Source organism: Manduca sexta, chromosome 28 (genome assembly GCF_014839805.1).
Source record: "Manduca sexta isolate Smith_Timp_Sample1 chromosome 28, JHU_Msex_v1.0, whole genome shotgun sequence".
In the NCBI taxonomy this organism is placed as follows: Eukaryota; Metazoa; Arthropoda; class Insecta; order Lepidoptera; family Sphingidae; genus Manduca; species Manduca sexta.
The window spans coordinates 7,184,533-7,201,675 of record NC_051142.1 but is presented as its reverse complement, the minus strand read 5'-3'; the positions used below and the strand labels follow the sequence as shown (position 1 = coordinate 7,201,675).

Here is a 17,143-nt window from a genome sequence, read left to right as displayed (position 1 = left end):
GAAAAGTACCTTAACTATACATTAAACATATTATCTTAGTTCGAAATGTAATAATAAGTATTGTTAGCTATTATAATGTGGTTAATGTGGGTTGATATTCCGAATTATGAACTTTTTAATCCTAAATAACGTAAATATTTACATAAATAAGTAAGTAATTAATAGTTAGACTGCCTCGGTGGCGTAGTTGTATTGCATGACCAGTACAATAGCGCTCTGAGGTCCTGGGTTCGAATCGGGTCGGGCAAAGTGATAGTATTTAGGTTTTTCTGCTCAGTATCAGCCCGAGTCTGGAATTTGTGCCCGATATGGCTATAGGCTCATCCCCTATCACATCATGGGACGGAACACACTTGGCGAAAAGTGGCCCTAGTTGCGCCTCTGCATACCCCTTCGGGGATAAATGCGTGATGTTATGTATGTATGTATGTATGTATGTATGTAATAGTTATACAATGGAACCTATATTTTTTATTTTGTTTATATTTCTTTATGACATGTTATTTGATTACCTTTAGTTAAGAGCGACTAGAATGCGTTATTGTTTGATGACTAACGCTATTAGTAGAAACCTAAAGTGGCAATTTGTGATAATGGATTAGATAATGGTGGGGCGAGCTCTTCTATCGCTAACAGTTATGATGACACGCTAACGGTTTGATCCGACGATTAATGTTTTTGAGATCATATCTTCGTTAACATATTTTTGATTCAAGTAGTATTGTGTTAGAGATTATAAATTTCTGTACGCCGTACCTCCTGTGTCATCGTCTGGTGCGCAGGCGCATACCAGTTTACAATACCAACATAAAAGAGGATAGCGACCGGCCCTCATTCAGTCAGTTGGTCTCGGAATCTGGCCACAGCGCTACGTCGTGCGTGTCGCCGCAATCTTATAATATAACAAATCACGTATAAATTATACTAAGAACACGCTTGTATTTAAAAAAATATATTTAAGTGCCACATACAGCTACCTAATTTGCATTCAAAACTCACCGTGTTACTTTCGAAGAAACTTTACCTGCAGTCGCGTACGGACATCTGCCGGTAAGTTGTTAGTTTTATGTCTATATTTTTGTGGTTTTAATATGTGAGTGCATTCAGTTATGCATTTTATGTCCTGTAACGAAACATTTTATTAATATTTAATAAATGCGGTTTTTCTTTTTCGTGGTTCTCTGTAATCAGATAGTGTAGTATAAACAGTGTAATACTAATTTTATATAACACTGGTTAACGCGTTATTGATTAGCTATTCAGAGTCCGTCATCGCCTGGTCGCAGATTATCACGTACGCTTTCTAATTTACTATGACGAATCTTTGCAATTGTACCGACGAGTGTACAACCATGACGATTCGTTTACTACACCTTACACATTATGAATGCTGTACTGTTTACTTGTAATTAATTAAGATACATCCTAAAACTAGTTCTATTACTTTAATAACATTACTAACGAGTTATGGTTGGGTCCTGAGACAAAATAAAAAGAAACAAGATTGTGTATATATACGCTGTAGATTAAAACATTTCTTAGTACATAAGTAGTATACTTTTTATGTTATAGAAAACATCACGCTAAGTTGAACTCTAACTATGAACTATATAGAGTTTAACTTATTGAGTATGTATGCTTACAAACAACAGTCTATTCCATAATTGTATATGAAGCAAGCATGTCTCTTTTCATTATTTCTTATATTGGAGTTTTTACTACATAAACATTTTTCACAATATGACAATGGACTACATAAAATTAGAAATTGTGCTACAAAAATACAACGTTAAAGTTTGCGTATTATTTTACAATGTATGTAATAAATTTTATTTTTACTGGTGTTATCCTACTCGGTATTGTAATTTTAAATTAAGTATATAACAACATACGATTTTGTTAAATTTAAAATTCACTTGACTGGCTAAATATGCATCGTAATTAATGTTTTCCTAATAAACCTTATTTTTATTTCAAAATGAATACACAGTGTTTATACACTGATATTATCTTATGATAATTTTCGTAAAATTACACTAGTAATTTTTCACTTGTGCTTTACAATTGGGATCGGAAGGAGGAAGCTTATTTATTAGGTATGCATGTATACCTGAAAAAACAAATCCTGTTTTAGTATAGATTGGACGCTGATAAACTGTATATAGGGTGGGATAATCACTCAAACAATTTTCTTTTCAGTTTAAACGAAATTACAATGCTAAAACACAAAATAAGAGGCTATGCAGATGGCGTATTTAAAACGCGCTGATGACGCGCGTTTTAGTTGCGTTTTTATTCGCCAGTTCGCTTTAAAAACGTCAAGTGCATAGATTAGGATATGTGTAAAATAATAGAAACGCATCACGTTAAGGATATATTTTTAAATTTTATTACGGTACTTGACACTAGCTAAGTATATTTTTTTAAATATTTGGAGTACCTTATATGCATTGTGGTTTCTATGCTGTTTTAGTAACTTGAAAATACACTACGAGTAGGGTTAAGATGTGGGGTTTAAACCGAGAAAGGTCTTTATCGCCAGCAGAGTCGTGAAGAACACCTAGTATAAAAAAGAAAAAATACGTTAAAAACTATTGCACGCCAACACGTGGTAATAGTAATTAATTATTGCAGCACAACTGTGCTTAGCCTTCGGAAATTCACATAGTAAGAAACTACAAATAGTACCTATACAATATAAATCACAGGGCTCAGACAGCAGCTTATCGCATATAATGTTTTATTATTTTTCTGAGAATTGGTTATAATATACAAACATATAGAATTTCAATAGATGTTCTCAACGTTTCTGAAACAAGAGCTGTTCATAAAACTTATCAACTAACATTAGAAGTGAACAAAGTGGAAATTAATAATTGAAATAATACTATCTTATTTCTCCTTTGACCATTAAAGCTGCAAAGTTTTCGAAAGGTCACGTCGGGACAAAAATATAATATAAAAAACCGCGATAAAATCCGTCAAATAGTTTTATTACATTATCTAACATTCGCACAACCATAAGAAATCATTTGGAATTAATAGTTTCAGTTATTTTGCTTTTGTTTGAATAATATAAACATTTTTGCTTTACAAAGGTAGTTTCGAAGGTTTTGTGTTCAATAATAATAACCATACTATAACCGTAGGCCCATAATCTGATATAAGTGTACAATTACACTTATATCAGATTATGGGCCCACGGTTATAGTATGTATTATTGATATACCCAGTTTAATTTTTAGTTCATATTAATAAAACTTAACTATCATGATAGTAAGAGATTTGAAAGCTGTATAGATTGCAAATATCTTTTTATACAACGAAATAATCGCCTTAACATACTTAACTGTTCCACCTTGTATAGAAAATTGCATTTCGTCCATAATAAATATGTGTTTGTACTGGTCGTTGAAGAGTAAATTATAATTTAGCGAGACAAGTCATTGTTATTCTTTAAACGTGTTGCTTCACGGTAAGTTATTATGCAAACGTTATGTGCAAGCGTTATGTCCGAAATGTGTGACCCAAATGATTCAGAAAACTCTACTTAGCCTTGAATTCAAAAGTAGCATTTAGTTGTCGGTAATGTAATACGTAATATGTTTAAAATTATTTTACAGTTATTTTTAGAGTACAATAGAGTACAATAAATATAAATTTTGCGTGCGAAACCGTTAATACAATTAGCATTTTGTCATCACGGGCATATGTAACTCCTCGGGGAGTTGGCATCCGGTCGAGTAAGTTGTGAATTGCATCGATTAAATATAACTGGACATTGAGTTTTATTTTTTATATTCATGGCGGGACTGGGACTTAAACCCCAGCACCGTTTCTTTGTTGTGGATGTGCAGGTAGTATCGAAAATGCAGACTGCTGTGTTTTATTGCTTAGATTATAATTGTGGTTGCTGGATAATTCTAGAAGATCAGAATTTGATAATTCTTTAATTAAACGACTAAATAGTGCAAGAGCCAGATATGTGGAAGAATAGATAGCAATCACTGCCCGTTCTAAATATATATGTATGTGCAATCTTCTGTATCCTTAAGAAACCCGCACACACGGTTTCTTATGCCCTTCAAAACGGAACACGAGACAAGCTGTGACCCTAAAAATACTGGCAATATTTTGTATCAATATAATCATAATTCTTGACCTACATATTATCTAAAGATACCTAACGAATATATCTTTATTAGGTAAAATGAAAACATGGCAATCTATGCATATGGTTATGAAACAGTGAGTCATTTTCGTAAAGTCAAACCAAACATCGTTGGCTCTTCGGATCCGGATACGCTATACATAAAAGACAACCGTGTTATTGACGCCGTACACTCCATCTGTTGTGTAATAAATGTGTCGAGAATGACGACGCGAAGAACTTTCGCCGCACGGCGCATGGCTCGACCTGAGTACTAGGGAAATACGTGCATTATGCTTATTGTAAGCGAGCGGCTCACAACGACCGCGGGATTCCCTGTGACGCGGGCTGCGTGTCTGCATAAATATCAACAATGATATGATCGGAAGCTGCGGTTTCAAACAAGTATGTATACGGTTCCAGCATTGAATGCGTATACGTTATTTTTCCATTATATCCCGGATTGATAACGTTTAAATTTTATTCCAATAGTTAGATTCACGGAACTTTGATAGAGTTTACAGTGGCTTTGATAGGATATTTAATTTCATTTTGTGATTTGTGATATTAACATTTCGAAATGGTGAATCATTAATTAATTCTTTGAATGCATAAGTACGAGATAATTAAAAAAAAAACGATCTCTCATTAGTAGAAGGGGTTCCTGTTTTAGGGTAGTATATAATATATGCTTAGGTATATTGTTAACCGTTTTAATTTTTGTCTGAATAGACTAATTAAACAAAGGAATCAATAACTACAAAAAATAGAATAAATACATGCTCATTGTTTTGATACACAAATAGACTCGGCCGCTGAATAATTATACCGCATTTTGCATTACTGCGTTGTCGATTTGTTAGAAATTATTATATATTGTGCTTTGATCTATTGCACATTTGTTTATTTTCGTCTAAGGGAAATCAAAATATTTTCAATTCAATTCAATCAAAGACCTTATTTCTAGCTTACTATTTACTATTAGTTCCTCGGCTTTAACGCATATAACAAAGAAAAACCATAGGTTAACCTACTATGTTATAATATAACAATTAACATATTTCTTGCAACACTGACGGATTTCGTGTTTGGAAAATTACATCTCAATCATATTAATCTATTGAAGTAGATATCTACTTATAGTTTTTATTCAAATTAGTCTCGTAACTTCTTTTCAAGCATTTTTCCACAACATTTCGTCACATTGCTGAACGCGTTTTGTCGAGTGATTCATTAAATTGTTTTTCCACGGGGTTTCCTGTACTCAGTAGGTTCGCAATCCACAATGAAAATGTTGAAATGTGATGTCCACAGTTTCTTTATTTATCTACAACAGTATATGATGTAATTATGGAACATAAGTATATAAGTAGTATAATATAAGTGCAGTATATTAATGAAATAAAAACCTATTTTTACTTAATGGTATAGCTTAAAATAAGTGCTTTGACCATAATGTAGATCGTAGATATTATGCCGATTGTAACATTACTTTCTCCAAATAACTAGTAAGGTGCATAACCAAAATTGTTACTATGCAATATACACGATGGAAACAATATAGAATATTTTTACTTTTTTTGCGGTTATAAAGGCCCGCATCACTGTAAAATGCCGCTACAGTATGAGTAAATCAGGGTTAAAGTGCCTACATATTGTGTACAATGCTGGTTCCCATGTGGGTACTGCTGTGTTATTTTTACCTCATAAGTAGGTAAAGTGTTTTAAAGAAAGTTGCAATCGTTTGGATTTTCCCATACTTTCAAGCATAATGTAGTATGGACTTACTGCGCATTGCATTATACTAAGTACAAAATCACAAGGACCAATTTTTATGTGCTAAGTGGGGCTGACGGAATACAATTAGATAAGACAAGTGTGTCTAGTCAGATCAAATGAATGATTACCTACTCGAGCTATAAGTTAATGGCCTCTCTCCGTGGATGGCAGTGTGTCAATTTAATGGGTGTAGAAAACTGATCAATTAGCATAGAGTAACCGAGTTAAATCAGATATCATGCTTAATAGATGTTGTGTAAAGATTGAGCATGACAGTTTGTGCCGTCGGTGATGCTGACGTGACGGCGGCGGTCAGCGCCGGCACGAGATCAGCACAACACGGTCACTGCCCCCACACTGGAGAAAGCGGTGAAATGTTCGCAATGACGAATGACGAATTCTGTCTGAATTACTATTAAGCAATTCAAAAGAATATATATCTCTTAATATTTTTTTATTTCACTATTTTCATGTTCAAGTTCATTTTCCGAATAAGCCTATGTTGGGTATACATTATAGAGTGATTACGAAAAAAGTGCATTTATTTATTTATTTAAGGACCTCCAACAAAGGATACATGGCATATAATAAATATAATGTCGTAATATTGGTACAATTAACAATGTGACGTGCCTCTTCAATTATAGGAGACCACAGCATGCAAATTTATATATTAGTACAGCGGCAAAAATAATAATATTTATTACTAATATTATTTAGGTATATAAGTAGAAACTTAAAGCAGGCAAAAGGGATAAAACATAATAAGAAGTGACAAACATAACAACATCTTATGTTATAACATTATTAAATCTTGAATTGCGTCAAATAACTAAAATGTTTTCCTAGATCTCCTGAATCTTCGATTGATAAATGTCTCCACATATATGACGTTTATTAATATACATTATACACGTGAAACTTTAAACACCGTTGTGTTATTTCAGATGCAATATGTTGAAGTCAGTGGCTCTGGTACTTTTAGTAGCGACGTGTGTAAGCAGTCAATGTTTCTCCAAAGATGATTCATCTAAGAAGTTGGATCCGGGGGCGAGGACATCCTTGTATTCAGGACAATTGGCGTTCACACTGAACCTGTTTCAGACAATTAATAGCGCGGTTCCCGACGATAATATATTCTTCTCACCCTTTTCTGTATATCAATCCTTATTACTCGCCTACTTTTCTACCGGTGGCCGAACTGAAGAATCTCTAAAGAAATCGTTGGAAATTGAAGATAACATGGTACGTAATACGTATGTTATTTATTATAATAACATATTATACTTGCTCATTTCACCTGTTGGCTTACAAAGTCAACAAATTAATATTCTCCTTAAATCTTAATATTCTTTTCCCTTTTGACTCTAACGACTATTCAAATGAGTTTTCACGTTTACAGTAAAATGACACCGACGCAAACTTTCTCGTTAAATCAAGCATGTAATTTTTATGCTAAAATAATATAAATGATCAATCATTATTATTGATGAAATTGTCATCCAAATATTTCTAGCAGGTTGTTTATTCATACATATGCATATGTACTCAATCTTATGAGTAAATCATTATGTCTTGAATTCAAACCTAGTTAATTAAATACCATATATAAATAAATTGATATATCCTTAGGTAATTGCTAATTTGATAACTCATTGTAAAACAAATTATTTCAGGACAAGATGAACTTGATGACCGCGTACAAGGTAGACAAGAGGTCTCGCATGACGAACAACAACAGCGATAGCTATGAGTTCACCACCGCCAACAAATTGTTCGTCGCAAACGAGCTGCAAGTGCGCCAGTGCATGTTTGACCTCTTCGGAGAAGAAATTGAAGCGTTGGTATGTACATCCATGCATTAGGTATATATATATATATAGTCATGCATTTATGTGAGTATGACACTTGTATAATTAATATATTGAAAGAAACTAACGATTTAGTAGTAAGGTCAAAAATAAAAGGTAAATATGGAAAAGTTATAGTCAAATAAAATACAAAACTTGAATCTAAATTTTAGAAATAGGTTTTGTTTAATAATTTTCGTAGGCAAGTAGCTAATAACTATATACCTTTGGCATAAATATAAGACATGTTCATTGTTACGCCGTCTAATTGCAATCAGTTGGTGAAACCAAGGATGTTGCACAAGAATTACCCAATAGTCGACGTAACATTATAAATTACTGGATCGTCCATTGTTGGGAAAAACAGTCAAAGAATGTTTTTCCAAACATAAAAATTATGATATTATTTACTTAACTGATCCATGAACATTAAGATTATCCTAGATTATGCTAAAACTGGTAAACACGATATTTATTAATTTTGATGTGCGTAATATACTAATGGATTCTTTTATCGATTTTTAGAACTTCCGAGAAAACCCCGAGGTCAGTCGTGAATACATCAACAATTGGGTTGAACGAATTACTAAAAACCACATCAAGAAGTTGTTGCCCGCTGACGGAGTGAGCGAATTCACGAAATTGGTGCTTGCGAATGCCGCTTACTTCAAAGGAGTATGGGCATCGAAGTTTTCCCCTGAAAGAACCAAAAAGGAACCTTTCTTTGTTTCTGAAACCCGACAGACGCTTGTGCCTTTCATGAAGCAGAAGGGAACTTTCCACTACGGTAATTTGTGTTTGCTAAGATGAAAATTCTTTCAGATTTATTTTCTTCCTATACAGTTTTTTTTATCGTAATCTAGATTGATAACAATATCGAAACTCCACAATTTATCATCTGTTTTTGATGAAATGGTTGCAACGATTTAAAATTTTGTGATAACTCTTACTTCAGCATTAACTATAATAAATGAAGTTGTATTAGTGTCTATAAATATAGATATAACGTAGTGTGACAAAAGAAAACCCGGTTCCTGTCAAGGCCCGCCAGCAATGATGGTATTTTTTGGTATTGTTAATATTTTTTTTACAATTAAGTAGTTTTTCTTTATATTTTTTTATGAAACGATTTTATGAATATTTTAGAATTAGGTGTGCCTTCAAGTGTTCCCTTACCTTACTTATACTTAATCACTTATTACCACATTCATTATCCAAATTATAATTGCAATGAAAGTAATTAATTTTTGTCTAATATTTTTGCAGGTGTAAGCGAAGAGCTGGGCGCCCAAGTCCTGGAACTGCCTTATAAGGGTAACGACATTAGCATGTTCATCCTCCTGCCACCGTACTCCATGAAAGAAGGTGAGTTCATTGAATTAAATTAATATCTCGGTACTTGTTTCCGGCAATTCAACCGGATGATTGCTTCAACATACATTGTCACATAATTAATTCCACATTGTGAAAGATAATAAAACATGGTAGTAGATTACATAAAACTGTAAGTTGAAAATACAAATAAATACAGACTTTTCTATTACAATTATTGTAATGGTTGTAAATTATGTCACAAATGATAAATGAAATCTACTGATACCTAAGCTAGAGAACCTGTGTTATAGTTATCAGCGAATCCACCAATAAGACACCTGTATTTATAAATTGACATCATTTGTTTCTTATAAATATCTTTATAAGAATATAAAGTAATATAAATCTTAAATTTGTACTTAATCTATACTATTATGTTAAGCTGAAGGGTTTGTTTGTTTGAACGCGCGTATCTCAGGAACTACTGGTTCGAATTGAAAAAAAAAATTGTGTTGAAAATAATTAATAAGCATTACAGATTATAACACAACACAATTTTAAACCCGAAGAAAGATTTAGTATGGTCAAATAAAATAGCAAAACGTAAATATCATAATATGTGTGTATTAGAAGTCATCAATCATTAAAAGTATTATATAATATTAAAAAAAAAAATATTACTCCCATACATTTAGTGTGGGCGACTCAAGAAATGTTAGTTTTGTTTGATTTCGTGTTAAAAAGTGTATAATTAAAATACAAACCTATAATATTTATTTTTGAGGTGTTACCAACATCATCGCCAACTTGAATACTGAACGCCTCGCTGCAGTTATGGAAGAGAGCTACATGAGTCGAGAAGTTATTGTCGAAATCCCCAAATTCACCATTGAAAGAACTCTATCACTTAGACCTGTAAGTTGTGCGGTTTTAACTTATTTGCATAGTAGAAAGTCCGTAGGAAAATTTGACCTTTAATCTTTTGATGATTAGCAATTACTATCACTACCGGAAAATAACAATTTAAGTAAAGCCCAGAAAACCGTGGGCGGTCATATCACGTGCCTTGACTTTCAGTGAGATAGCCGTATCATTCAGGAGCCTTATTCTCTAAGCCTCTCGTTATTTTGACAGCGCGTATCAAGCACGTAACGCATCACGTCGTGATTAAGACAATAGAAATTGGCAAACAGAATACTAATCCACGCTGATTTCACGTAGATAATGTAACGCGGCCGTGTTTCGCGTTTACATTGTTATAGAGAATAAGGCGGCTGGTTTGTTTAGCTAATTAATATATTTTTCGATTAAAGCCATTATTAATTTGTTCTATGTGGGTTTAAGATCATAATAATATGAACATAGACCGTAGCTCTATATTAGTACAGCGTAAGGAAAATATGATTAGTTTAATGACGATTTACATACATTCGCCGCAAAATGCGTAAGCTCTTGAGTTCGAAGTGGGCAAGCAGTTCCCATTATGACGTAAGATTATAGTTTTGTTGTATTAACACTACATTTATTGCAATCTGTAGTTCATAACAATGGTGTCGAGTTTCATGATGTCTTTACGATTTATGACGCACGTTAATTGATTTCTTGCCGTGATAATACAATATCAAGCCTATGTTTATATTTATCTTCCTTCAGATTCTGGATAGACTTGGTGTCGGCGATCTCTTCAACGTTAGTGCAGATTTCAGCACTCTTACAGAGGACTCCGGCATTCGATTCGACGACGCCGTGCACAAAGCGAAAATACAAATTGACGAAGAAGGTACAATATTATTACACAATATTTTTAACAAGTCACGTTTAGCATTTTACTAGGATTTTTCAAACATTTTGTAAAGGTTTGTAGTTTGAGTACAAATTACTTGAACATATTTTATTTTTTTCCCCGACACAGAAATCTTAACGATCTGTATATCAGTGTGTAATGATGTTCCTTTGTATATACAAAAGTTGAACGTCGTTGGAGATAAATATTTATCATTTACTTATTTTTTTTATTTTAAATATTATACTTACATTTTATTTTAAATATTATATATACATTTTATTTTAAATATTATTAAAAATCTTGGTTTTAGTTTTCTTGGTTTTAGATTTTTTGATCATTTTGTAGTTTAATGCGATTGTGGCGTTTGCATGAGTGTATTTATGACCGAAAGTATGATGTTGCCGCTGCGACGAATTTTCTTCGAGGAGTAGTAGTAGCATTACGGCGCGTAGAATGAAAAGTACTTTTTATTAATATTTATTTTGATCGAAACTTTTTTATTTTACATCTACGGCTCAAGTAACTTATTGTAAAGTGTTATTAATTCCAAGTAGATAAGTTTGTGGATTTATTTAATAACGCAATGTCAAAATGACCCTGTATGTGTAGGTACCTGTTTGTAACAAGGTTTCTAATTAGTTTTTTTTTTGTGTTGGAATGTTATTAGTAGATAATTAAGAGTAAGCTACCATGCGCATATTAGTACATCACATTGCAATATGAATATTTTGTGTTTTAAATCCGTATACTTAGATTAACTTGAAAACCATTAATCTCTTTCTTTTTATTGATTATCAGGCGAACGGCAAGCTCGTCTCGTCATTCAAGTAATAAAAAAAAATAAGAATATGAATAATAAAGAGTAAAGTTAGTGTTACAAACAAGGTGTTTTTATGTGCAGGCACTGTAGCGGCTGCGGCCACAGCTCTGTTCGGGTTCAGGTCGTCGAGGCCGGCAGAGCCCACTCGCTTCATCGCCAACTTCCCGTTCGTCTATCTTATTTACGAACGTCCCACCAATTCTATTCTTTTCTTTGGAGTCTACAGGGACCCTAAGAAATAAATACTTATACATAAATTATTATGATTTACCTAACAGAAACTCCTACTCGTTTTCAATATGACAACACTCTCTGTGATGCTTACGCAATATCTTTACACATTGTGATAAGTGATCTTTTAATATTCGATTGTAATTTTGTTGCGTGTATATTTAAGTGCTGAAACTATTTAACCAACTTCGTTGTACGTTAATTCTAGCACCTTTTTTCTGAGGTATTTATTTATAATATACTGTCTAATAATAAAAATAGTAGGTCCAATTCAAAATAACTTTTGCTAATAGAGTTGAGAATTAATATATTAGTATCTAATATAAGCTGGGCGGTCTTTCGTATGCCAAAGTCCGTAGATACATGTGGGTATCACTGCTTTGTCGATTACTGCGGCGAAGCAACAGTGTGCGGAAGCGGTGCCGTGCAGTATTTTAGCGTGGGTGTGATACTGTGCGACCAGTTCCTGTGTCTCAACATGAAGTTGTATAAAGATATTTGTTTATTTATTTTTAATGATAACTGAAGTACTTCGTATCGTTTTGTGTCATCAGCTATATTTATGTTTATCACCTTGTGTTAGTATTGTTTCGTAGGTCTAAATACCACATATATTTAATTTAAATCTATTATAATTAGGTAAGTAACATTAAGTAATTTGTAAAATTATTTTACTGAAATAAGTTTAATCAATAAACCTATTAATACTGTAATATCCGTTTTTTAATAATACAACCGTCTGTTCAAGTAAGGAATAAAAAGTGGAAAAGGATTTTAATACTATTATAAATTTAGTAACTGTAGGTGAAAAGAAAAGAATCCTAAAAAAGTTATAACCTAGTCATTAAACCGCATTAAATCTGATTTTAAGTATGTTTGTTGTAAAGTTATTACGATATTTACTGTCATCACCACATTGTGACTGGTTTTAGGACTTAAAGACGAGTTATGAAGAGCAGGGAATAAACGATTAAAAATTTTCCGCTAGTATAAACGCATATGGAAGTTCATGCATACTTGCTTGATAGTATTAATTTATCATTAGAAGGTGATTTCATTTGAACAAACCATGATACTGAAATTAGGTACCACTAAAATCAGATTTATATCTCATTTTTATTTTCGGTTGGTGGGTCTAATTCGGTCGAGTCGGCATATTCTTGCCGTTGACAATATAATGTAAATAAAATAAAATAAAAAAATTAAATGCTTTATTCATCACGTAGGCGAACATATTTGCACTTATGATAATGGCCAATGGGCATGCATAGTTTTGTTCCAGTTTGCAGGACATTGAAACGTAATTGCTGGACATTATAAGGCTTAAAATCTTATGTCACAAGGTGACGAGCGCAGTGGACTATCGCGTATTATGGCATGAGAATATTTAATTATTACGTAATTAAATTAGCTTATATAAACAAAGACAATTTATATTGAAAATAAAATTAATGAAAAATATAGTAACAAAGAAGCCAGCTCGGGCTGGCAGGAAAGCAGAAATAAAATGATGTATATATGTAATTTTAAATAAACAATAAGGGAGAAACGCGTCGCGATCCTCACCGGTGAGGAAAATAAAAGCCCTAACCTAGCTAACCTACCAGCCTTTCACTAACTACCTAAGCGATGACTACCCGAAGAAGAAAGGCAGAAAAAACTCCGGGCTTTATTTTTTGTCATCAATTGTCCATTGAATCTTTTATAATATTATTATTTTTTTTTTAATAAGTCTTTTGTATACAAGGTCTGATTAATTATATAAGCTAATACACGCACATCACTGTAAAAATGCGGAGAAAATCCACATAAAAGTATTTAACAATAACTAGAAATTAACGGAAAATAAATAATAATACTTAAACATTTATCAAAACTATGAAATAGTGTACAGCGTGCATACGCCTACATTTACAAACATAATTTTGATGTTTTACATTTCATATTTTGACATAGATCTCGGTCAATATAATTTAGATTATAAATTTAAAGGCTGGTGCAACAAAATGATCGGTCGAGTCGTAAATGTAGAGCGTGGCTCTATCACATATTATTTAGAGGGATCAGGCTTTTATTCAGCATGATGGCGTCGTAATGGTCGGCAGAATTCAAATACCTTATATCAATCTAAGATTTTTTTTATTACATAGATGCGTTGTCCGAGCTTCACTTAGTCAACCTCCAACCACTGTCGCGGCTAGTCGGCTCACTAACTTTTTGTATTTTTGTAAATAAAATTCCTTCCTGTGTTTTAAGACGATGTACAAATTATACTCCAACTGTGAATGAAAAAATCATTGCTTTTCATACGTTAGAAATAAGTATATACAATTTAACTTATTTTTAACTAATAAGTAAATGAATTTTATTCGACTGTCATGGCGACCAGACACCAATAAACTAGATGGCCACAGCGGTCGATGCTCGGGCCGTATCAATGTGAGCTGCTAGGGCTGTACAAATATGTGACGATAGTAAATAATGCGCTGTTTTTATGTGCAAATTTGTTAGTCTATGACGCGTCTATTTGTAAAACGTCATTGATATCAATAGTCGGGATTGTTAGGTCGGTATGACTATGCACATCCATAATCGGTGATGTCTCAGTATCTCCTATTGACCGTCTTCAGCTGAGATTCGTAACCCGTTAGTGGGTTGCCTTCAACATGGTCACTTAATTTTCAAGGGTTACTAGTACCTAAAGCGCTCACCCGAAAGTTCGGTGTGTTTGTATAAGTCGGCCTTGCCAGGCTAACAAACATAGTCAGGTTAAAAAGAAATCCTTCTATTTGGTATGAAGTAATCTCAGGTAATCCTTCTTATCTTTTATTCACAATTAAAGCTAAGGAAAGCTAAAACAAATACTTTAAAGGATATTTATAGGCTACGATACTTTAAAGGATTCCTTTCTCTGGGATCGTACCTGAGATCTCAGTTGACATTTCCGTGGGGCTAAATTGGACGAAAAGCTAAAGTTAGATTTATATTACAAATTCTTCACAATCATCGACCTGTCCCTTATGTAATTTTTGAGACGTACATATATATCTGACATTTAGACATTTAGAGGAAAGTATTAGGTTATAAATTTGATGAAAGGCAGACTGCGTTAATTCGTTGTTCTGGGTACATAAATATGTATATCTATACATACTTGCATAAACGGCGAGATTTAAGTATGTTTAGAATATGGTATAATACCCGTCAGAAAGATAAATAGGTGCAGGTCAAAGAAAAATTGAGCTTGTGGATTTTATAATAAAAACACAATACAAATAATCAGAAATGGAATACAAACAAATAGCATATATTTTTGATGGCTCGATGAATCAAAATTGATCGTAGATAATTGTACAAGTGCCTACATATTTGAGCATTACACACCGGGCCAGACAACAAAGTGTAACCTTGACAAAACGATGCAAAATAAACGCACTACCATTGCTAATCTAAACGTGCGGTGAATTTAAATCATGTTTTAGAACACATAGGCAGGAAAATCCCGTTTATTTTCGATAATGGCGTCAACGTTCGTCTAGTCTCTTAAAATTATTTGATATTCATACCTCTACAGTTTGCATCTCAATTGATCAAGAATATTTCCGAAGTTCTATAAAGCATGACTCACTCTGCTCGCAAGAACATTCGCTTTGAAGGACAATTTTATATTACATGGCATTTTGAGTTATATAATGAAACTTATGCCATAATTTAGTTTTTGTAAATGTTTATTCTGGGTTTTCCAATGATTCCTTCTTGAATGTTAAATGAATTCAAGACTGTAGAGATTATAATATTTTGGTAGTCAATAATTAAATAATATTTTTAATAAAACGGAGATTAGGTAGATACTTATAATAAATTAGTATTGAATAAATGTTCGTAACTTTGTAAAAGCATTATATCTTTCTTTTTTTTTTTCGCAGACAATGGGTTGATTACGACATGGACTTTATTGACGCGTTTGCACCTGTCAAAGTTTTTTGTTTGAAGAATGTTGGGTAAAATATCCTATATAATAATAATGGGAATTATGATACGTCGTGCTACTTTCTCGTCACGTTCTACCTAGTTTATTATAATGAATTTAAATTATCTATGTGTACGACATTGCGCCGTTTTTGAAAGCCGAGTGCCGCATATATTGTAGGTGCCATATCTACACCTCTTTACTAAAATAACATAGTGATTACATCTATAAAATCTTTAGATTATATTAGTTTGTCCAAATTTCATCTACGATAAAAATGTGAGACTTTTCTCTGAATTAACACATAAATATAGTGCTTAATTTAGTTCGGAATCATTAATAATTTGCCTATTTGCTTAAAACTTTTATAACGGTTGGATAATTTATTATTTACAAGCTAGGAGAACGTCTTTAATAATACAATAAAAAAAAATGTGCAAACAAAAACTAGCAAAATTTTGTTCGAATTTAATTGTTCCAATTTTAGGACACAGATTCATAAAAAATTGTTGCTAACCCAACCCGAACCTGGTAAGAAAAGAAATTGAATAGAGTGCGTTCGGCTAATTTTGGACGGTATTTCGGTGTGTTGCGAGGAGTCTCGAAAATATTTTTTTCTCATAAAATATTTAAGCGATACCAACATTTTATATATGAAACTGATTATTTTTAATGCTACTTTATGTGATAATTTAATCGTCTTCCAATTCTCTTTGTGTAAGCTTAAAATAGATGATAATATCTGTATAGAAATTTAAAACCCTTAGAAAAGATCGGACCTTCGCGGGGTAAGTTCGGACTCCGTTCTAATGACGTTTCTAATGCTAGAATGATAAGGTCCACAAAATCAAACAGAAGTCTCAAAAATGTTTAGAAGAGCGAAATCCACCTTTTTTGTTTCAATGCACATAGCGCACCCGTTCTTGGTCGTAGCATCAACTGTGGTATATAGGGTGGGGCAAAAAGAGACAGCGTAGTCGCCTACATAGCTTAAACTAAAAAATAACCATAGATTCGTGGTATTTTTTCATTAGACGATCTTACCCCGTATCCGATCTTACCCGAACGCACCTTATTGGATTTTTTTGCCGATTGGGCAGAAACAATATTGTTTTATTTAAAATATGTTATCAGATGAACTCTTTCATAAATGAACAGCGTTTTGTCTTAAAATTAAAACAAAACGCTGTTCATTTATGCGATTAGCGATTTATTGCCAAACACAACATTAAGTTTTGAGATT

The 17,143-nt window shown here is 32.8% G+C and overlaps 1 protein-coding gene across 1 annotated transcript; it reads left to right on the top strand.

Moving 5' to 3' along the window:
- Positions 1-795: 795 nt before the first annotated feature.
- Positions 796-12,643, top strand: LOC115445767 (serine protease inhibitor 88Ea). Its single transcript, XM_037444610.1, has 8 exons — positions 796-1,050; positions 6,877-7,174; positions 7,606-7,773; positions 8,305-8,566; positions 9,046-9,144; positions 9,878-10,008; positions 10,747-10,873; positions 11,781-12,643. The coding sequence occupies exons 2-8, from the start codon at positions 6,884-6,886 to the stop codon at positions 11,939-11,941; spliced, it is 1,239 nt and encodes a 412-aa protein (XP_037300507.1). The 5' UTR covers positions 796-1,050; positions 6,877-6,883; the 3' UTR covers positions 11,942-12,643.
- Positions 12,644-17,143: the final 4,500 nt, after the last annotated feature.

What these genes read in the sequence shown, in the direction of transcription:
- LOC115445767 (XM_037444610.1), top strand. Translation starts at nt 6,884, where the DNA reads ATGTTGAAGTCAGTGGCTCTGGTACTTTTAGTAGCGACGTGTGTAAGC. An exon ending in TGGAAATTGAAGATAACATG is followed by an intron (nt 7,175 to 7,605) that starts GTACGTAATACG and finishes AAATTATTTCAG; the next exon opens with GACAAGATGAACTTGATGAC. An exon ending in GAAGGGAACTTTCCACTACG is followed by an intron (nt 8,567 to 9,045) that starts GTAATTTGTGTT and finishes ATATTTTTGCAG; the next exon opens with GTGTAAGCGAAGAGCTGGGC.